We start from the raw sequence: 22,014 nt of genomic DNA, 5'->3' as shown, positions 1-22,014 counted from the left end.
CTGATGACCATCAGCTGAAGAGGTTCAGGTTGTTCTACTATCTGATTTGGTAAGAGCGAGATCGAAAAGGTTTCAGGAAACATAGTATTTCTTCTGAGTCTGTTTCTCATTTTGCAGTGGTTCACCCAATACAATATCAAGTGGAGTCACAGGCAAAATACTACCGTCACCCTTTTGCCAATCCATGAAAACGGCGTTTAGCTTCAACAGCGGCAGGTATATCCAATTCATCCAACCTGTACCTCCCCGCGCACAAATGATAAAATATATATCCATGAATAAACTGCTCAATGCGCTCAGCTGTGGCAGGATCACCTGCTAATATGCTTCGAATCTTCCGTACTTCCTCGATTGTTTCGTGCCGAAGTTGACGCAGCGCTTGAAGTGAGGTAGCACCATGGACCATTGCATAGTCTCGGATGAACCCTGGACAGTCCCCATCTTTGAGCTCCTCTTTGTAAAAGGACAAGAGATCATTCACGTAGCCCAGGAAAAGCATAATATTAGGAACAGCAGAGACATATTTTGCCAAGTCCCGGTCCTCGGGATTGATGTCCTCAGGGAAGCAAAGAAAAGCGAATGGTTCAGCAACGCCCGTCTTAGCCCTAAAGAAGACCAGATAGTCGGACGCATCACGTGATAGGTGTATACCATTCTGACTCTGCTCAACCACGGCTGATGCGATAAACTCCATGGTCCCTTTGATAATCATGTCGCCGCCAAAGTTTCCAAAGAGCTGTGGAAGATCGGCTAGGAATTTTGTAAAGCCGCGGAGTAATTCATGTCGATGAGTTTGTCCATGGACCAACTGGGATCCATAGCTTTGGAGGTCTGGCAAAATATTGCCGGTAATGTCATCAATAGAGATAACATATGTAGCGTAGAGGGCAATAGCTTCCAGAACTTCGCGTGAGGCGAAAGGGTAGGAACAGCTGGAGATCTTGGTCGCTGTCTTGATGCACAATTCGATCTCAGTTATGAATTCCTGTGAAATGCCATATGACTCGAGACGGTTCTCGACACGGGTCTTTAATCCCATGTCAAATTCCATCGTTGGGGGTTGAAAAGAGATGTCTTTCAAGAAGCCATTAATGACATCTTCGTAATCTCGTTTTGTTATGGTACTTCGGATGGAAATTTTCTCCGACGAATTGACGGTTTGGTGGGGGGCCAATTTTAAAAGAACGGCAAAAATGGTCATCAATAGGAAGATAAGGAGATTGAACAAAAGGAAATTAGTTGCAGTCCATTTTCCGGGTTGACCGGCATTAACGTCTAAGAGAGTCCGTTGTATAATCAAGTCCTGCCTTCTAGATCAGTCGTACGCTCATGATGTAGCAAGTGGGCACGGGAGCTCACCATGACTTCGTTAAAGCAGTGATTCCGTTAGTAGTCTGTTATCTGAAAGGATACGATGAGATGGTAATTTATGGAAAATGACCGGCCCAGTCTTATAATCGCGGACAACAGCGTTGGAGATGAGGCATCCCTATCACATAAGCCCCGTGCTCTATAGTATGGTCAATTCAGCAACGTGCATGCCAAGACTGTAAGCGGAACATAATTCCGTGTCGCTCGGGCAGTGGCAGAGCTGAAGACCCACCCACTCGGATACATCTCAACCATTCATGCTGCAAACAGGCTTGGTCGGGCAATTCAGCTAAGTAGATCCCGATTCCCACTATGAAAGTATTGGCCCACGGGTATAGGAGATAGGAGCTGAAGACGATGCATAGAGTTTGAACCACGCTTTGGAGCGAGTCACTGCGGGGTATGAGAGCATACCAACGCATACAGGTTGAGTACAGGGATGGGAGGCATGAGCAAGAGAATGTGAATTGGGGGCAACTGGCTCCCCAGTTACATGTCGTCGTGAAATTGGTTACAATTTGCTGCGCTTTTGACACCTTCCTGTACGCAAGGACTTCTGCGATGCTTCATACTGCGGGGTTTGAAGCGGCGTTCTGGCTCCATACTATTTCCTCAACGGGAAACATCTGCATATATAGCATGGCCTCAGTAGGCACCATGATGCCATTAAAATGCCATTTGATTTGACATAGCCGATGATCTCAGCCCTAGATGTATAACCTTTCATATTTCGATGGCATTTCCTCCGATACATCCGTCCTAAACGGTTCCGGATACCCAACTGGCAACAGTGCATATTTAGTGTAACCTTGGCCACAATATTCTCACCCGTAATTTGTCGTCAAAAGTCTACTGCTATCGAGCGGACTGAATGCTTCGAATATGATTGGTGACGAGTTCCTTCCCGGGGACATGACGGCCCGATTCCCAATGACCAGTGAACAGAATTCGGAGTTGCTCGACCTTGTCAGCACGTATGATCAGTTTCGTGATGTAGGCAACGGTCAACCTTCATTGCTGCCTTTCAACTAATAAACCTCTAGATCAGATCGGCCCTGCAGTGGGGATGTCATCGGCCCAAAAATACTCCGCGCGACATATTCTCCGTTCCCCCGAGACTCAATTTTCAGATCTGCTCTCAACGTCTTTCTAGATACATATACAGTACCTATACCGGATATCATTGTATCCGTCAGTTCTTAGGCATGGGTTGGTTTTGGTTGTGGTTGCAATAATGTATAAATGAAACAAAATATGGTGCCTGCAGATAAGGCTCGAAGTTGCAAGATTTATGCGCAGACGGAATGTGTCCGCGGAAGCCTCGCCCCGACAATCATTTCCTAGAAAGGGCAGTACTTTGTGTCAGGCGTCCTGCGTGTCAGATCACAATGCCCGTGCGTTATCACACACGGCGCACCCGAAACCTTACCTCGGACATATTTTCCGAGGGATGAGGGGTTCAGCTGGGAACTATACTTGTCCGAGTAGGAAGTGGAATATATATATGGGCGTAGGACAGATAGCTCTCGAACTTACATTCATCAGAGCACATCGCAATAGTGTGCATCGAGGCAGAAGAAGATCTCAGTCACTATGGCTTCCACGTCCTTTGTACATCAAATTGCAACCACATGGACGGCCTTGCCAGATGGACTATTCAATCCTTCCTTGTCCCTATCCATACTCATCACCTTGTCCTTCATAACATACAAATTCGTCGCAAAAACAGACAAACTCAATTTACCTCCCGGACCCAAGCCCCTCCCAATAATCGGCAACGTTCATCAAATGTTGCATCAACGCCCGATCGAAGTCATGCACAAGTGGCACCAAGAGTATGGCACAATGGTAACCCTTCGGTACGGCCAACAACTAGCAATCAGCGTTGGTTCCATTGATATTGCCCAAGACCTGTTAGCGAAGCGAGGCGCCATCTACAGCTCCCGACCGCGCTTCATCATCGCATCTGAACGCATGACCGTGGGACTAAACTCGGCAATCATACCATACGGCAAGCAATGGCAGAACCAGCACCGTATCATGAGTTCCGTGCTGGATTCCAGTGCCGTCAATCGATACCGCGGGTTGGAAGACCTGGAAAGCAAACAAGCCCTCGTCGAGCTGTTATCTACCAGTGACTTTGAGGCCACTATACGCCGTTATGCTGGTAGCATCGTCATGACGCTTGGATACGGCATTCGACTGGAAAGCACAGATAACGACATACCCGCAAAGCTTCTTGCGCTCAACGCTAATCCATTCGAGGCCATTGGCAATAGCTATTACCGGATGGTGGAACTCTTTCCTATCCTCGACAAGCTCCCAGGTGTCCTGGCCCCATGGAAACGCTTCTGTGCCGACGTGGAACGCCAAACCACCGAGTTCCATATGAAACATTTTGAGACAGGCAAGTCAGCGACTACATGGAACTGGGTCCAAAATGCGTTACACTCCAACGCTGGGTCACAGATTTCTTCCAAAGAACTGGCGTACGTCGTAGGAACACTTCAACAAGCCGGTTTCGAAGCTATCCTTACAGTACTGCGGCTGATTATCAAGGCTGTTGTTCTGCACCCACATTGCTTAGAGGAGGCTCAGCGAGAGCTGGAACAAGTTGTTGGGCCAGACCGGCTTCCCTCGTTTGACGACATCCCTCACCTGCCATACATCAACGCAATACTGAATGAGGCTATGCGCTGGCAACCACCCACCCCCTTTGCCATACCGCATGCGATCACCCAGGACGACGAATATATGGGGTACCAGATCCCAAATGGGACAGTCATTATTCCTAACATTTGGGTCATGTCGTTCAACCCGGAGGTTTTTCCTGAACCACATGAATTCAAGCCGGAACGGTGGATTGATAATCCTGAACTCGAACATAGCCCGTTTGGCTTTGGTCGGAGAATTTGTCCTGGGAGGCATTTGGGGTGGAATAGTATGTTCATACTATTGGCTCGGTTGATGTGGGCTTACGATATCACTCATGCGTACGAAGATGGGAAGCGAGTTGAGATTGATCCGTGGGATATTGAACTGACGTTTACGGCGGCGTCGAGGCCATTTAAAGCTTCGTTTCATATCCGAAGCCCCGAGAAGCAGGTGATTATAGAAAGGGATTGGAAGAATGTATGTAAAGATCCGGTTGAGATTCTGGAGGAGATTCAACAGAGGAAAGATGTCTGGGGTTAAGTTTATTGTGTACCTATAACGTCGAAGAGATTAGCTCGCCCCATATTATTCGATTGATTTAGAATACAGTATTTTCTTCATTTGGACTTAATTTGAGGAAGAGATGGTGCGGTGTACGGGACACGGTTTGGGGGTTGACGGTTGACGGTCGTGTGTAGCAACGATACCAGGATCATTATGGTACAATTGAACAGCTCAAGATTAGTTCCCTGATTTTAATCATCGACAAGATGCCAAGTAACTGTTGTATGTTGAAGAAATAATGAATTGGTGGTAAGGAAATACGTAGCCAGGATAATTTGCGAACAAATTATGCGAGTGTCATAAAGATGCTTACCAGACTATGCAGGCTTGAAATAAAGTTTGTCCAATCGTGATCGATGTTTATGCTAAAGATAGTGGGTCTTCGCACAACCCGGGGTCCAATCATCACAGTGCGGGTGAATCTTAGGCCGCATAAGTCATGCATGCAGGGGATTGAACCAGCGAATCGGAGCTTAAGGAAATGAACGACATTCGGTTAAAGCTTCCGCGATATTTCAGTGGCCAAGATGGCTGCTTGTACGATTGGTCCATGTTGTTGTCATGGTGAGCGATAGGCCTCCTGTTGCGTAGGAAAAGGCTTGATCATTTTGTCTTGTTTATCATCGTGGAAAACGATCGAGGAAGATCTCAGGGGACCTTGCATCAAGATGATACTGTTCATCATGAAGGTCGCGATACGAGCGGTGTGTTTGGGGGCAGAATATTGGACGGGAAGGCGGTCAAGCGGAGGGGAAAAGGGGGAATGTTGTGAAAGGGGCAACACGGGTCCTTCGTGTCCACCCGCTCTTTTCTTCCTTCCATTTGCAAAGCACAGAATGGTTCAAATTACGTATACCGCTGGGATTATACATACACATGCTAGACCCAGGACCGAAGATCTCGCGCGTTGTCTTGTCCTGCGGCGACCGATATGTGGAAGATGACTCCCCTTGACCAACCGCCAAGTTTTCGATCGACTTAAATTTTGCGTCGTGGATCCGGATGGAGGAAGACCTGCCTATAAAAGCAAGCGATTAAGGTTGATTCCGCCACGCAGATTTCCTGATCAGGAAGGCACCTAGGAAAATGGGTTAGTCAGCGGTGATATCGTGTGTGCAAACCATGCCAAAGACCGAAGAATGAGTCTATATACGATGATAGGCACCTTCAATGGCTAACCTCGGCTCATGTCATCATGATCAGCCCGCGCGATTAGACTTTTTCAGCTAGAGCTGTCCCATTTCTTCACACTCGGCCCTAGAATATCAATCTCGGCAACCTGCCTTATCTCGGAGGAGCTCCAACTTAGAAGCTCCATGCTATGGGGCGATATGTGCTGAATATCTGGGGAGAACGTCGATGTGTCTGGGGCTCAAGAAATTGCGGGTTAACGACGGAGGCACAGGACCCAAGTTACTTAGTGGCAGTCATAGAACGCTTTACAATATCGACATCACTAAAAGCCCCGATGAAGCGGGTTTACCCGGTGTCAGACATTGTCTTCTGTTGACGAAGACGAAGGTCAGTATTTCATGAATTGGACATCGCCTTCCTACACTGGCGACTGATGACAAAGGACCACGGTTGTCCAACGAGGGCCTACAGATAGATTCTACCAAAAGGTCTGTTCCACCTCAATAAGTGGGTTGATTTAAGGGATGGAGTATCTACCGGGTTTTCAACAACCGGGTTGATTCCGGAGAATTTGACTCTGGGATCCTCTATCTACCTGAAACACGGATCTGCGCCTGAGCTCTGAATGACAGCCCCGCCCGGTCCTGTCCACGTATCCATCATTCCACCCATGGTTATGAGTGGCACTAACTCCGAAATAGATAGGTTTCAATCCTGGGAGCAAATTTGTGCCACAATCATTAGCTGACCAGGTTTACCGAATGGACCGGTTCATTGCAACCAACGGCTGTGCCCAATCTGTTGTCTGTTTTAACCCCTGAGCGGGTGTAACCTAACTGCCGTTGATCGCTTCGGCTGGCGGCAGAGAGCCACTAACGGCAGGATTCGTGTCTCACCCGATACTTCGGCCGGGCGTTTCAAAGGGGCCCGGATGGCGTTGGCCATTACAGCCCCAATTTCGCCTGTCATTCCGGTTAATTGGAAAAGCACGAAATATCCTGAGGTGTGGGACAATTACTGATTAAAGACCATCCACGAGTCAGCTTCAAGGTACACAGTCGCAGCTATCTGACTGCAATCGTCACAGCCTGTCAGAGTCAGATCGATCGACATGGGTCCGTCTGGATCTGCGCCGCTTGGCTCAACCCCTGTCATTCCCTTAGGAATATGGGGCTGCCTATGCCTAGCAAGCTGATCACCCTATTTTCCGTCGACGATCATGTTCGACTTTGGGTTGCGCAATCACTACGAACCTGCCCACTTAGGTGACTTCACATTTATTGGTTTAGTTGCGCTGCATGGATCACGATGTAAATAAAAGCGGGCGTGACCTCACCTGCCAGCCTATGCAAAGCAACCGGCATCCTCGATGGGTTTCAATCATCATCCCTTACTAGAATGGGCCACTCGATGCCTCTTGTCGGTCATAGTCTGGCCATCTTTATCTGTGCGGCGGTAATGATGGGCGTTAGCATTATGGCGGTCGCATTACGCACATTTGTTCGTGTTTATACCGTTCGTGCTTTTGGATGGGACGATGCTCTGATGGTAATCGCGCTGGTAGGATTCCGAGGCCCTTACCAGAAATGGCTGCTGATGCCGACTTAGGCATTGTTTATAGCCCTGGATGCATGCTGGATGGTTGCATCCAAGCGAGGTGTTGGCCACAAGAATGAGGACTTTACTGATATTCACACAATGGAGCAGGCTCTTCTGGTATGCATATTCCTTCTACAACGATGCAAGTGAAGCATACAGGACTGACTAGTTATGATTAGTGGTGGTGGCTCTGTCAAATGCTCTATAGTTGGTCTGCCGCTATTACCAAAACATCGATTTCTATCGCCCTACTCAGACTAGCTGTACACAAAGTGCATCGCATGGTTCTGTGGACAGTCACCGGCCTTGTGATAGTCGCGGGGGTAATGATATGGCTAGTCTTCCTCGCCGGCTGCCAACCAGTCTCGTATTTCTGGTCGCACGTCACTCCGAACCATCATGGTACCTGCATGCCTCGGCAAATCTTGTTGGACATTGGCTATCTCTACAGTTTTCTCATTGTGTTCTCCGATATCACCCTTGGGATCATGCCCGCCGTTCTGATCTGGCACCTGCAAATGAATCGGCGGACAAAAATTGCACTAGCAGGAGTCCTCAGCCTAGGAGCCTTGTATGTACACCTCTCCCAGATATTCAGAAAAACTGCTAATCCTCTTCTAGAGAGAGCGTCGCAGTGATCATCCGAATCCCATACCTGCATACCTACCATGACCCCAACCTTCTCTGTGAGTGACCCCGAACCTATCATTCCCTGACCGCATCCCTAACCCAACAGATGCAACCTACCAAATCGACTTTTGGTCCATCATTGAAATCGGAATCGGCATCACGGCTGGGAGCCTCGCCACCCTTCGCCCTCTATTCATCTGGGTCTTCGATACCCGGTCCCACTACGGAGGCAATTCCCGCGGGAAAAAGCGCAGCGAACAACCACTCCCCCTTTCCAACCTCTCAATGGATACCGAAAGGCTACATGACCCAAGCAACTGGCGAGCGGACTTCGCTCCAGGCAAGTCGCACAGTCGCTTAGTAACCACCGTCTCATCCCGCGTGAGCTATCCTAATAATAGCAGGGAGGCTTTGACATTGAGTACGGGGTCATGGCAGGCCCTGTATCAGGTTAATATCCAGACAACATTCAAAATATCGGAGGGAGTGGATACAATGATATGAAATTTCCCACTACACATGTATATTTATTTTCTTATTGTATTATAATGACATTTAGGTAATGGATCTGCCATAGGGTGATGTACTGTTCTTTTCAGCAGCGATCCAACTCCGCGGTTGTCATAAAATTGAACCTAGGGTTATTGAGGCCCTTGAATCGCCTGGGCTTGAACCCAGACGGGTACACCCGCCTCCCGATCACTGTAGACACAAATCTATAGCGACATAGAATTAATCGCAACCGATATGAAAAACCGGGAAATAACAATGCGAGTATGCAAATATTGCCGGGTTACCATAATCTAGACGTGATGCTTAAGAGGTACGTCGTCACGGCTGACTAGGGCCATTCCTCTCGGAGGGCATGGCGAACCGAGGACGGAACCGTGGGTGGCAGGTTTACCCGGCCCGCAGGACGGACAAATCCGACCAATCATGTCCCTCGACACGAAGTATACGAAAAGCCTCACCATATCTATAAAAACCCATGACTATCCTCTCCCTTAGTTTCTCAACCCAGAACAACAAAGCCATTTAAACATCATCTATCAATACTCTCCTAAGTGACAATCATCAACATGTCCACTCCCTTCGACCTTCGCAACCCCGGACGTCCAATCCACGTCGGCGTGGTCTTGCTAAACACGTACGTTTCTACAAATAACTCGATGGAAACAACCATCCTAATGATACAATCCAGGGTAACCGAGCACCTCGACATCGCCCCAGTCGGCTTCTTCCACAACATCAGCAAAGACTTTATCAAAACCCTCCCCCCATTCGCCATGACTGATGAGGTCAGATCCCAAGCCCTAGATTTCGTCACCCACTGGGTAACCGAAGACGGCAAAACCCCCGGTGTCCTCAGCGGAAACCTCAAAGTCATCCCCACGGTAACAAACCTCCCCCAACCCCAACACACACCACAACTGCCCACTAACAACCCCAGGACTCCTTCACCACCTGCTCTCCACTAGACATAATCCTCATCGGCGCCGGCCAAACAGGCTACCAAGCGACCGAGACAGAAAAAGCCTTCTTGAGAAAATGCTACAGCGAATGTTCCGCCTTCCTATCCGTCTGCGGCGCGTCCGACGCCCTCCTAGCTACTGGTATCCTCGAAGGCAAGACAGCCACAGGACCGCGCTCTTTTCTGCCGTTGTTCCGACAGATAGCGCCTGGGACGAACTGGGTGGAGAAGAGATGGGTACGGGATGAGAAGATCTGGACTACGGGGACGTTGTTGAATGGGCTGGATATGATTGCGGCGTTTGGGACGGAAATGTGGGGTGGTGAGGGGTCGTTGGTGGAACATATGCTTACAGTGGGGAGCTTTCCGATGAGAGATTTGGATTATGCGGATGAATGAGGTGTGAGGTTGGAGTTGGGGATGGGGATGGGGGTCACGTGATTGGAATCTGTGGATGTTTTGGATGTAGATTGCAGACACCAATGACGCTTTTGAAACTCTGGGGTATAGGATCTAGATTGGAGAAATATATTGTTCTAGGCTCAGTATCGAAGGATGTGCATCTCCGCGGTGGACTTACTCTTGTCCAGCGCAATATCGAGGGCACAGCAATAGCACTAAGCCCAATCGGGACGCCCGGCTAAACTTGCCATCCGCACGTGAGCTCGTCTCGGGTTTCCCCCCGCATTTCCCCATACTCGTGCGCCCTATCTGACTGTTATCCACCATCCATCATTCTTCAGTCCATCTATCACGCAATTTAGAGAAACGACAATGGCCGACGACTATAAGTTTGTCTGTCCACGTCCGCGGAGTTTGAAAGCTTGCGATCCATGTCGGACCCGCAAGATCCGGTGTATACCCTCGGAGAAAGGACACTCAATAGACGCCTGTCGAAGGTAAGCATGAAGTGCCGAGGATCATATGTTTTGTTTACCATGCTGAATTGCGCAGATGCGCAAAGCTCGGGTACATGTGTACGGTTACAGGGAGCCCCCCATTAACGACGTAAGCAACCTCCTGTCCTTAAATCTCGACCATTGCTAACCAGCGCCAGAAGTGAAAAGAGCCCTAAGACCCGAGATGTGGGGGCTACTCCTCATCCCCCATCCAGTAGTGACGATCTTGTCTCAAATCTATTCCAAGACAAACCCAGAGAGAAAGACCAAGTAATGCAGCTACGGGAACTACATCGCGGTCTATTACCAGGTCACACCACAGACGACGGGAATCCTCCTACACCCATACATACACCACCCAGTATCAGTGAGACTGTAGACTGCGAACCCAAGTCCATAAAAATAAACCTCAGTATGCAAGAAGCCGAAGAACTACTACACCAATTCAACCAGCGAAGGACATACTTCCCATTCATTTCAATACCCAAAGACACCACAGCATCCTCAATGGCGACATCTCAACCGTTCTTATTACTGGCCATTCTAACTATCTCCTTAACGCGGAAACCACTTCTACAGAAGCGACTCGACGAGCGGTTCCGCCGCGTGCTAAGTGAGAGAATCATTTTCTATGGAGAAAAGAGCATGGATTATGTCCAAGGTTTACTGGTTTATATGGCATGGTAAGATGCGACATATTCCCGTTTGGTGAATGGTATTGATCATGGTGATCTAGGCGTCCATTACATATCCGACCGCTGAGTAACCAGGGTTCGCAATTCATGCAGATACTCGTGACTATGATATCTGATTTGAAACTCACGGAAAGAATGCATGATGAGGGTGCCCGAGATGTATGTCTTGGGTGTTATAGTCTTTCGTCTCTGTGAGTCTATCCTACATTATTCGAAATCCGTCCCTGATTATTCTATAGTGTATCTGTTGGTTTCCGCCGACGCGGCGATGATACCGCATACAGCTACCTCAAAGCAGCAATTGAGTCCAATAGCACACCGAACCAGCCATACAACGAACAACTCCAACTCGCCAAACTTCAAATTCTATTCGAAGAAACAATACGGTCTCAAACCGAATGCATCTCCTTAAAATGCCCAAACACCAAAGACCAAAGACTTAAACAGAAAATGGAATCCCTCCGCCTAGAACTCCAAATCTTCCAACGAGTGCATACCCTCAACACCAGTACGTCCACCCCTACATCCAAGAAACTATATACTAACACCCCCACCGTCCCTCTCCACCTCTCTACATTATCCCTAAAAGTCCACATCGCCCTCCTCCCCTTCCGAATCCTCAACCCAAAATCACCCCTCAGACCCGATCTCGACCAAGCCACCTCCTGCGCAACAGCTATCCGCTCCTTTTTCGAATACTTCCTCTCCATTCCACAGGAGGAATACATCACTTTCTCGATTCGAGAATGGTGTCAGTTGATACTAACTATTAGTGCATCATCATATATCTGTTTCTTACCCCTAGCACCTGGATCTGGCCTCACGAGCCCCGAATGGATCGACTTCCAGGTTAAGACACGATCAAATATGTTAATTTACCTCGAGAGTCTTTCTCATCGGATGTGCAGTCTTTCTGTTACAAAGAGGGGAGATACACCAGATTTATTTTTTATGTTCAAGTCGGTGTTGGATATTGTGTTGCCGACGTATGCTCCCGTCCATGGGGGGTCTTCAGCCATGAGGGAAGAGGAGAGCCTAAGGGAAGGATCTCCAGAGATGAGCGTGCCTACACGATCGGCTACTTCGACCCGCTGTCCGATGATGAATGGGAGTATTCGACAGTCGGAGTTCTGGGAGGCTATGGAGCAGAGTGATCTGTACTTCGAAGGCTTGGGGAATGGGAATGGAGGGAATGGAGGGAGTGGTGAGGATATGTGTTCGTTGGGGGTACCGGGGGTGGGCAGTCTGTTTGATGATTGTGGGGACTGGCCGAGTATATTTTCGGAGTGGGTTAATATTTGTAATAGTTGAATACGAGGTAGGTTGGATGGCTGGGTTTGGATATGATGAAGATACTTATGATAGTTTGTCGATAGTAGGTACATGTAATGTTGGAGTGGCTACTAAGGCGATTCAACCGTGTAGAATTCGATGGATGATGATCTAGCTAGGGGCCTCGTAGGCCATCTATATGGACTAACTAGCGGTGTAGGGAGGAGCGTCACGTGACCCTACGTTGCCTACCGGCCTGGGAGCCCATCGGGGATCCCAACATGTAATGACTTGGAATTTTCATGTCGGGATGGATCACAAATCAGCCGTCGAATCAGAATCTGATCCTGTTTGAGAGGTGGCAAATTTACGACGGATATTCGGGATGTTGAAATATTAGGACGGATTTGTGCATGGTTACCAAGTACTGATCTTGGTTTCTGGAGGCTCGTCGAGTGAACGATGACATTGGTACTGTGACGGAAGATTCACACGTCGTATATTATAGGAAATGTGAAGAAAACCGATAAGGTAAATCCAAAACACTTCTGAAAATTCAATGACCAAAATGGCTTCCTCGTACGGCCTTGTACGCGGATAGAGCGGCCCTGATGCACCATAACTCAAAGATTCCAGGAAATCAATCACACACAGGATGCAGATCATCATCTGGAGAACCGTTGAATCGGAAGATTAGCACACTACCAGAGTCCGTCCCCATAGCAAACGCATTATCCCACATTACTTTGCATAATCGGCTTGCTGGACGGTATTCAGGAGGAAGCCATAACACATCTTGTCCTTCCCATTGAATCCAATCCCACTCCTCGTTGTGTTTGACTTTCATGCATGGAGAAGACGTGATCGCTCCATTTCTCTCATCGATGTTGATGTGAAATCCCTTTTCATTTGTCGCCAGATAACTTCCATCTTCAGAGAATGATAGATGAGTTGTAATAATATTATCATCAATAACATGCATCAAGGTACCTAAAGACACATCCCAGAACCGTATCGTTTCACAGTTGCATTTTGCAACAATATACCTGTCATCTTTCAAGAAGGCCACTGGGAAGACCCTACCGAGGTCTGTGTCATTATCATATCGGAAGGCCTTTTGCAGTGTCCCTGATGCTGTTTCCCATATCCGGACAGTACCGTCCGAGTAACCAGCAACTAATAGCCTATTACTCTGCGAGAATGCAACTGATTCGGGGTCTTCGCCAGAGCTGTTTTGCAACACATGGATGCATCTAACGGACTTTATGTCCCATAATCGAACTGTGCCGTCCGATGAGCCTGAAGCCATTGATTTCAGATCGAATGAGATCGCTGTGCAATGAATCCGGTCTTCATGGCCATGGAACGAGCTCATGATTCTTCTAGGTGGTAGATCCCATAGTCGAATAATTCCAGTGCTAGACCCAGATGATAACATACTGCCGTCCGGCGAGAAGGACATCGTACCACTGTAACGTCCGTCCCCATCCCATTCATTCACATCCGGCAACAAACATGGTTTCCCCATTTCTATATCCCACAAACATATTCCATCGTAGCTTTGTGAAGCAATTGTACCTTTTCCGGCCGAAAGCAGCAAATATTCAATGTCTGTTGGAATAGGTCTGCCTTCGTGGTGGTTCACGCGTGAAGATAAATCCCACAGTTTCATGTATGTGGAATCGGCCGAAACCAGCATTTTACTGTCGGAGAATAGGGCCAGATATTCGATGTCTGACTCTCCTTCTAAGGTTGAGTGTCCTTCTAAGGTCACCATCGTGTCGCCCGAGGCAATATCCCGAAGCTTTATTGTACCATTCTCAGAGATCGACCCGATGAAACGACCGTTTGCTGAGAACTCAACATTTCTGGGAGCATGAATCCTCTCTGGGAAATTCTTTTCTTGTCTTCCAGTTTCCACATCCCACAGTTTGATATCAGACCGGTCACGTGAAACTAACAGGGAGCCGTCGGGTGAGAATGCTGCCGACTCGACCTTACCAGAATGTCCTATGAGATTACTTTGAATGGTACCCGACTTCACATTCAACACCCTCATCGTTCTCTGATCCCGATCCGTAAGAAGAAACATATTACCAGAAGAGAATGCGAATGGGGCAGTTCCTTCGAATGTTTCCCGTATTGTGAAGCCATCTAGGTCCAACAACTGGACCTCGTCAGATGTTCTGGCCAAGGCTAATATATCACTGTCAGGTGAAAAAGCCAAAGATCTATGTTCGTTGTTAACTGTGTTGAGTTCACTTTGCAAGAGAGCTAGTCCGGATGAGATATTCCATAGCCTGATAAGACCATCATCAGACGCCGATGCTAAAAGCTTCCCATTGGGGGAAAATGCGACACAACTGATTTCGCTGTAATCACAGTGTCTAAGCGTCTGTTGAAGACTTACTGGGCCCGATACCTGCCTCCACAAATGAACATTTCCTCCAGATGAGCCTGTAGCTATCACACGATCATCCGGTGACACTGCAAGTGCTGCAAAATCACTACCATCTGGATCTTCAATGGTCTGCAACGTGGCTCCCCAGTCGGATTCCACTGAGGGAAGTTGGGAAATACAACTAATACGATCCTTTTCGAAAGTGCGCCTAATGATGGATCTGTTTGGAGCAAATACCAGCGCTGAGGAATATAGCTGTAGAGGTGCTTGTTCAGCGATCCTTATGTTTGCCAAGAGAAAGCGCTTTGCGTCGTAGAGGAACGTTGTTATCTCGGACTCGTTTTGGCTCTGCAGTAACTCGATTTAGTATGTTATTCTTGGATTTGCTTTGCAAGCACATTACCTTTACAAGAGACTGCAGTCTATCGATACTGCCCAAAAGCTGTGGCAAAAACCCTAGAATGGCCATTGCTTCGAGCCAATGAAGAAAATGTTGTTGAAGAAATTGGTGTACTGTGTCGTGGCCGGTCAGGGCGACCTTTCCTTGTTCTAGATGGCGGACCCAATGTCGGCACGCATACTGGAGCTCAGCTGGAAACTGTTTCTGGACGACGCCATCATCAATCTCTTCTCTCAAAATTTCATAGCTCTTGAGGCCACATATATTTTTCCGAAGCCCCCGCTTCTTCCTCTCCATCACTCGAATGCAGTTGTATGCCATTCTTTTGTTCATCTCCGTTTCATCGACCCAGAATCGATTTTTATCGCGCGTCTTCGGATCGAGAATGAAATCCCGAAATGATTTGTGGAAGAGTTTCACCGGTTGATCAGGCCGACTGGGAACTTTAAGCACGGAGGGGAGCGACTCAACTCTGACCTGAACAGTAGTCTTTGGTTGTCGGATAAGATCCGAGAGTGGCAAGACTGCAAGCGGGTCCTCGAGGATCACAATGGCACCAACCACCTCCTGTGTTTCTCCTACTAGTTGTGCTTGTTTGTTGACATCTTGATTTTGAAGTAAACCTTCGACGACGGTTGCGTAGGTAGTAACCAGTCGTGATTCCTCCTCTCGATGTTCCAGGATTTTGTTCAAAGAGTCAATCGGGTGCCAACAAGAATCTTGAAAGAGTCGGCAGATGGTAGCTGCAAAAATGAACAAAGGCACAGCCAGTCCAATAAGTTTTTGGATGTTCTCTTCCCCGGGCCAATTCTTTTCCAACCCTCTTTCATTCCGGATGGTAGGTAAGTTGTGATTGAAGAATATCGCGATATCATTCCTGACAACAGACTCCTTGATGTCATGTAAGATGGCGTCTTGGTGTTGGTCCGAGACCTCCTCATTCTTGAACCCCAGATTGATTGCAATTTCCGGCCGACTTGTTAGAAAGAACCTTAGTTCCACAGAGGAACCTCTACCACGAAGGCGTGGCAGAAGTTGGAGTAAGAATTGGATGTTTTTCAGGTCCACGCACTCATCCAAAGCATCTATCACAACAATCAGTGGGAACCTCTGGCCGTTACTCATGTTGACATTGGCAAGAGGTTTGAAAAGGAGCTCTTCAAACTGTATAGGTATAGTTGCCCTGGCGGACTTTACCGCATCCCCGAGACCTGCGTTCAACTGGGGCAGTACCCTTACTAGCTGGTGCAGTAGTGTTGGACACAACATTGCCGAGTTTCCACGATCAGTTTCGCCCCTCTTAAAAAAGAAGCTTGCACCTAACAGTCCGCGTTTATTCATAATCTTGGAAACAGTCCGCGAAATGGTTGACTTCCCAGTGCCAGCCATCCCATTCAGCCAAAACAAGGGTCTCCCATTAGGATTGTCAGCCCAGTCTTCAATCGTCTGAAGAAGGTCGACCCTTGTTCCTGAAAGACACTGCGACTCCGGTTCTCCGGAATAGGAATCATATGATGCATTGGCGGCAGTTGGTAGATCTCGAAGGTATGAGCTTGTCTGCATGTTCTGAACGGCGGCCAGTACATCATTGATTCCAGCGAGTATACTATCTATTTTATCGTCATGATTGAGGTCCTTTTCAATGTCGATCCACTCCTTTAAGATGGCATATTTACTCCTGACAGATGATTCAATGGTCTCAAGAGGGATTGATGTCATGTTGGTTATCGTATCAAGAATCTTCTTGCCAGTTCCCGATCGATAGACTTTCAGACCTCAGCTGAGTAATGCAAGATCTCCACATATGTCTCGATCAAAGCATTGATCATGACTTCTTTTGTCTCGGAATGGGCATCCTTGAAGTATCGTGCCTCAGTCAATGTCATACGAGCGAGGGTTTCAGAGAGGAACGCCGCGGATTGAAACCACCCATTTTGCCGATCGCGATAGTTCTGTGTGATCTGTACATTTTGTTAGATGGGCCTTCACAAAAGAGACGTTCCGTACCTTCAATCCAACAGATATCACAGTCCAGGCACTTGATGCATGTCCAGTCGGGTCACAGGCTACCAGTGCCGAAACACTCTCTTGGGCAGCCAACGCAGGATTGATTATCCGCCGAGCCCCTACCTGCAGCGAGTTATCATTTTTCAGCATTCGAATCTCATGCTGAGTTTTCACCGTATTGATAACCTCATTTAGAGCACCTGTCATGACGGAGGACGCCTGATGGTCTTCGCCGGTCGCATCGGTGGAACGTTCCGGCATCAAAACACGCTGGTCCTCGTCTGATAAGCGATCGAAGGCCGCTTGCCACGGATTTGTTGACTGGAAGCCATCCTCCGCTTGTTCCTTTGGGTTGGATAAATCGTCAGCAGAGGTGTTCATGGGCGATTTGTCCACCGCTAATACCAGTCGGTTGTCGTGATCATCCGTTTGAGAAGGAGGCTGGTGCTTGACACAACCTTTACGTCGGTGGATGAAACCCCGGCGAGGTTTGGACTTGGTGTTTCCCATGGCTGGGGTCGATGTTACTGAATGTCTTAGAAGCTTGAGCAGCGCAGTGAAACACTACGGGGACAAAGATTTGGAGAAAGAAAGCTTTTTCCTGGGAATTGACGGGGGAAAGCTGGTCGGGCTCCAAGGAGGGGTAGGAGTGGAGCCCTTTCCATATTGCTTTTGATAATCCCTGCATTTGGGTGAGCTGGCAGGTTAAAGCCCGACTCTCGCGTCGATGGGCATCGCTTCGCCGAACATGCAAACCTATGGGACAAGTTCTTATACCTGCAAAATATGGGGGAATAGCTATGTCTAGTTAACAATAATTTGTCGAATTTTCATTTACTACAAGGTCTAGTTCCAATGATGTCGATCAAGTATGACATGGCACGAAGGTGTAGCCTTCCTTCCGGCGACTACTTTTGGTGTTTCATGCAGTGCAGTCCCTGAGCCAATCAAACCATGCCACAGCATAGCTTCCTGAACCCTGATAGGTTGATGCCTTCACCGATAACAACTCCTGTGCCCACGATGTTATGACCACTTTCCGGGGCAAGTTGTCTTGGTTTGCCTCACCAATGATGCTTACCTTATTATTTTCATAACGCTGATACATTTCATTACATTTATCCCCCATTATTGATTGCGTCTCTTGGGTGTAGCTTGAACTCTCTTACAAGCTACCTGGTTTGATGCTTTGACTATTTGACGTGTATCATAGACCGCCTGCGCTAATAAGAAGAGTATGTATATCTCCCGCAAAATCCTCACCGCCTCGAAAAGTATCGTTGTCTAAGGCTACGGTAATGCAGGCGCAGACTACACGGGTGTATGTTGCTATATGAGCTTGATAAATAAAAGCTTTTTGATGAGACACTTTTACCATATTTATGAGACCTCTATCTGAAGTCCTGCTTTGTAGGCTTGTCTCATAGCTTTATTCCAACATGCGCGCGATCCTCTGGTGTGGATGTAGTCATTTCCGCCATAAAATATGTCATGGTTCATGGGAGTAGACCACAACGATATATTTTTGGGACACAGAGTCTTTCGTCCCGTCTGTTCTCCAGATTGCCAGCGGGATTTGCGTTTTGGCTTACTGGTATGAACTTAACATATACTGCTGATCGCTAGAGGACAGACAGAGAGAACGAATGCTCCAATGAAATATAGGGATTTTGTTGGTATGCGTTGATAGGTGATATTTACCTGCCATGATCGCAAAAATTGGTTTTACCAAGATAGGATGATTTGAGGCTGAGCCTTCGAGGGTATGCCAAATCCGACTGACACTTTTTGTTCAATGGGGGAACGATATCGATAGTATAGTAATTCCCACACAGACCCATTCTTTCAATACGTACCTTCAGCCAATTGCAAACAGATGAATGATGCGTTCCAGAACCACCATTGGAAGAGATGCGATTTTCAGGTCATGATATCGATGGTAATTGTCATTAGATTGGACAATAGATCCTTTGCTAGGAATTGGTGTTGCTAACTGAGACACAAACACGTCAATAAAGATATTGATACTAATGCCAGCCCCTAAGGATTAATCGCGCAGTGTATTCGAAACCGAGCTTCAAACCTAAATATATTGCTTCATGGCAAATACCAAGTTTCGGGATGGCGATGTCTAGGAACCGGTGGAGACTACTAGCGCGTATGCGTTCCATGTGGATCGCCAGATCCATAATTAGACTTACAGAGCACAGACCATGGAGTATTTGATGCACGAAAAATCTTCATCAAGTAGATCAAATCACAAGTATATGGGTGACAAGAATGTCAATCATGTGTCAGAAACTTCCTTGTTATGTTGAAGTGATATAAAGCTTTCGTTAAATAGACAAAGGTCACCCCTTGCTTCTTCACACTGAATATTGAAGATCCTTCCCGATGGATCTACAAGTTGGGCAGCAACCGTTTGGTGGGTCCACAGCCATCAGGCATCCTTATCTACTATCAATAGGAGTGTCAATGCCGGGATTTGCTCATCAAGATCACAAGACCCGGACAAGCTCAAGCTGTGATCAATCCACTATCCCTGATCCTGACCCACTCTTCAGGGATCTCAAACTGGTATATCATGAGAGCTTATAGCCATCCTCTTGCTGAATACCAACCAACATCTATCCGGAATGTCCTCTCTCGTACCAATACTACCTCAACCCCATCATGGTTCGTATTCCCCACTGCTTACCATTCTCACCAACATCAACGAAACCCCCAAGCTAACAAACCGACCCACGCAGTCCTTCTCCATCCAATTCGAATCCGCCGGCATCTACCACATCGGCACCCCCTCCCAACAAATGCTCGTTTCCTTCGAAGAGCTGCTCGGCTTCCACGCGGGCATTATCGGTCTACTAGAATACGGCCACGGATGGCGAGTCACAAAAGCAGCCATCCGACGACTTATCGCACGTCTTCGCTGGCGACCGATGGACAGCCCATACTCTGTGTGCATCGACAGTTCGGGTCCCATATACTATGTGATTACACACGGCGAGGATGCAATTCGAATTACGGCGCAGGAGCTCGACGCGTCGCTGTTCGGACGCGTGATTAAGAAACAGTGGGATCGGGGAACGGATGATGGGTGGGTGGTGATTGGGTTATCGATCCTCCGGGCGTTTGTGTATGGAATGTGGAAGAATTTGGCGTATCAGATGCGGTGGAGGAAGGTTGGAGCTACTTGAGGTTTTTTTGTTCGTAATGGGATATTGGAGTCGGGGTTAGGGTATGGATGGTATGGGTGGTGGCGTTATGGTATTCGGTGCTCTTTTTCTGACTTTTTCTTGTTCTCCTCGATGCGACGATTCTTTGCTATGAGCGGTTATTCTTTTCAAAATCTCAGCGTATCTGACCATGAATGACGCGTAAGTTTCACCTACCCATTCCTTCCACCCTAGATCGGAAGCCGCCGGAGAAACATCGATCGATCGCCATAGAATGCAGCACCAGAACGATCGAAGGTCGTCGACGTTGACAAATCGGGTCGAGTGCCAGGTGACGTGCAGAAAAAAGTGGGACAGCGGTGCCTGACCTGCAACTGTGCCCCTGGCTAAACGGTTGGGTAGAAACTCAAAAACGCGGCAAGTGGGGATGCAGCAGTGGCATTGGAACTTGGAAGAGATTTCCGGCCCGCCGCCTGTCAGGGGCCGATGCATGTTGGTGGATTTTCCCGTTCTACCCGCAGCTGCAGTAGCTGCATATCTTTGTTGTGGTTGGAACGTTCTCGCTGAATAAGACTATAGACAGATTGTTGTTAGGCACGGCTGCCGAATAAACGTCTTTTTTATTCACTCAGGAATGTTACAACATAACACGTGTTGATTGACAGAAACTTCAGGCTAGGCCAAAAGAAGGTGACTAGAGCGGTGGATATATCGCAGTGTTGATGTGAGTGGTGATATCCTCACTCCCCTTTGATCTTTGTTTTCTTTATGGGGCTGTTTCTTCAAACGACATATTTCGTAACCATCTACAGGTGGTTAGATAAAATGCTGAGACAGTGTTTCGTTCTGTGTGTTCTCCAGAGGCCAGCGGTATTACATTTTGTTATACTCGTATGAACTTGACATGAAAGAACACTTGGCAGGTTTTTTTTGGGGTACTTGTGAGAACCATGAATAAGATACAGTCTGAGGTTAACTCCAGTATTTCTCAAGTGGAACACGCCCTCCATATATTTCATTGTATTAAATAGCGAAACAGCTGGCTAAACAGCAAAGCCATCCTACTAGTTTTCTTTTCAGGAATATGGGTTCCATAGATCCAAAATCATTCTATCCAAGTCAACCATGTCGCCTCTATCCAGATGTGAATGACCAATAGCACAGACGCCACACATTTCGACTGCCCTTCAAAAAGTCACATCCGTATTATCAAGGCAACTGATTTTTTGACTGTAAGTATGGATTATTTGACCGGCACTATCCTAAAAGGGGCGCTAGTGGCGGGAGCCTTATCATAAGTAGAGCTAGTACTATTATATGATCTAGTAGCGTGTAATTCTCTCAGCAAGTAATTTTAGTAGGCAGTCTTTATATTATATAAAAATCTTGTATTTTTTAATGTAAAATCTAATACATGCAGTATTATATATTTAAAGCCTTCTTTCTATTATTAAAATAGATCTTTTTTTATTTAATTTTAATTAATCAGATAATAAGAATCAGTATAATCTTATATATAAGATTGATTTTAATACCAATTCTAATAGATTATATAATTCTAATTATAATTCTAATTATAATTCTAATTATAATTCTAATTCTGATAAAGCTACTGAGTTTATTATATCTGAGTCTCTTACCAAGCCTGCCAGTAAGGCTATCTATATATTTAATTATGATTTTTTTTATATAAGATCTGATACCGGTACTAAGATAATTTAAATTATTTATTATTATAAA

At 47.1% G+C, this 22,014-nt stretch overlaps 6 protein-coding genes across 6 annotated transcripts; 4 read left to right on the top strand and 2 right to left on the bottom strand.

Moving 5' to 3' along the window:
* Positions 1-166: 166 nt before the first annotated feature.
* Positions 167-1,201, bottom strand: BO94DRAFT_547518 (terpenoid synthase; the record flags this gene model as incomplete). The annotated part of the gene is made up of 1 exon (XM_025613336.1): positions 167-1,201. One exon carries the CDS (start codon positions 1,199-1,201, stop codon positions 167-169), a length of 1,035 nt encoding a protein of 344 aa, XP_025466343.1.
* A 1,763-nt stretch (positions 1,202-2,964) lies between these two features.
* On the top strand, positions 2,965-4,566 carry BO94DRAFT_468995 (cytochrome P450; the record flags this gene model as incomplete). The annotated part of the gene is made up of 1 exon (XM_025608282.1): positions 2,965-4,566. The coding sequence occupies one exon, from the start codon at positions 2,965-2,967 to the stop codon at positions 4,564-4,566; it is 1,602 nt and encodes a 533-aa protein (XP_025466342.1).
* Positions 4,567-7,122: 2,556 nt separating this feature from the next.
* BO94DRAFT_557698 (P-type ATPase) lies at positions 7,123-8,457 on the top strand (the record flags this gene model as incomplete). The annotated part of the gene is made up of 5 exons (XM_025613947.1): positions 7,123-7,284; positions 7,333-7,440; positions 7,503-7,894; positions 7,945-8,009; positions 8,060-8,457. 5 exons carry the CDS (start codon positions 7,123-7,125, stop codon positions 8,455-8,457), a joined length of 1,125 nt encoding a protein of 374 aa, XP_025466341.1.
* Positions 8,458-9,032: 575 nt separating this feature from the next.
* Positions 9,033-12,329, top strand: BO94DRAFT_557697 (uncharacterized protein; the record flags this gene model as incomplete). Its single annotated transcript, XM_025613946.1, has 8 exons — positions 9,033-9,100; positions 9,155-9,347; positions 9,404-9,778; positions 10,248-10,280; positions 10,311-10,432; positions 10,476-11,006; positions 11,060-11,209; positions 11,258-12,329. The coding sequence occupies 8 exons, from the start codon at positions 9,033-9,035 to the stop codon at positions 12,327-12,329; spliced, it is 2,544 nt and encodes an 847-aa protein (XP_025466340.1).
* Positions 12,330-12,930: 601 nt separating this feature from the next.
* BO94DRAFT_599336 (WD40 repeat domain-containing protein) lies at positions 12,931-17,479 on the bottom strand (the record flags this gene model as incomplete). The annotated part of the gene is made up of 5 exons (XM_025616314.1): positions 12,931-13,280; positions 13,374-15,039; positions 15,095-16,831; positions 16,867-17,052; positions 17,099-17,479. 5 exons carry the CDS (start codon positions 17,477-17,479, stop codon positions 12,931-12,933), a joined length of 4,320 nt encoding a protein of 1,439 aa, XP_025466339.1.
* A 2,275-nt stretch (positions 17,480-19,754) lies between these two features.
* BO94DRAFT_576266 (uncharacterized protein) lies at positions 19,755-20,295 on the top strand (the record flags this gene model as incomplete). The annotated part of the gene is made up of 2 exons (XM_025615128.1): positions 19,755-19,774; positions 19,849-20,295. The coding sequence occupies exons 1-2, from the start codon at positions 19,772-19,774 to the stop codon at positions 20,293-20,295; spliced, it is 450 nt and encodes a 149-aa protein (XP_025466338.1). The 5' UTR covers positions 19,755-19,771.
* Positions 20,296-22,014: the final 1,719 nt, after the last annotated feature.

Source organism: Aspergillus sclerotioniger (genome assembly GCF_003184525.1).
Source record: "Aspergillus sclerotioniger CBS 115572 chromosome Unknown BO94scaffold_18, whole genome shotgun sequence".
NCBI classification, from domain to species: Eukaryota; Fungi; Ascomycota; class Eurotiomycetes; order Eurotiales; family Aspergillaceae; genus Aspergillus; species Aspergillus sclerotioniger.
The sequence above is the reverse complement of the archived record's forward strand: the minus strand, read 5'-3'. Positions and strand labels throughout refer to the sequence as shown.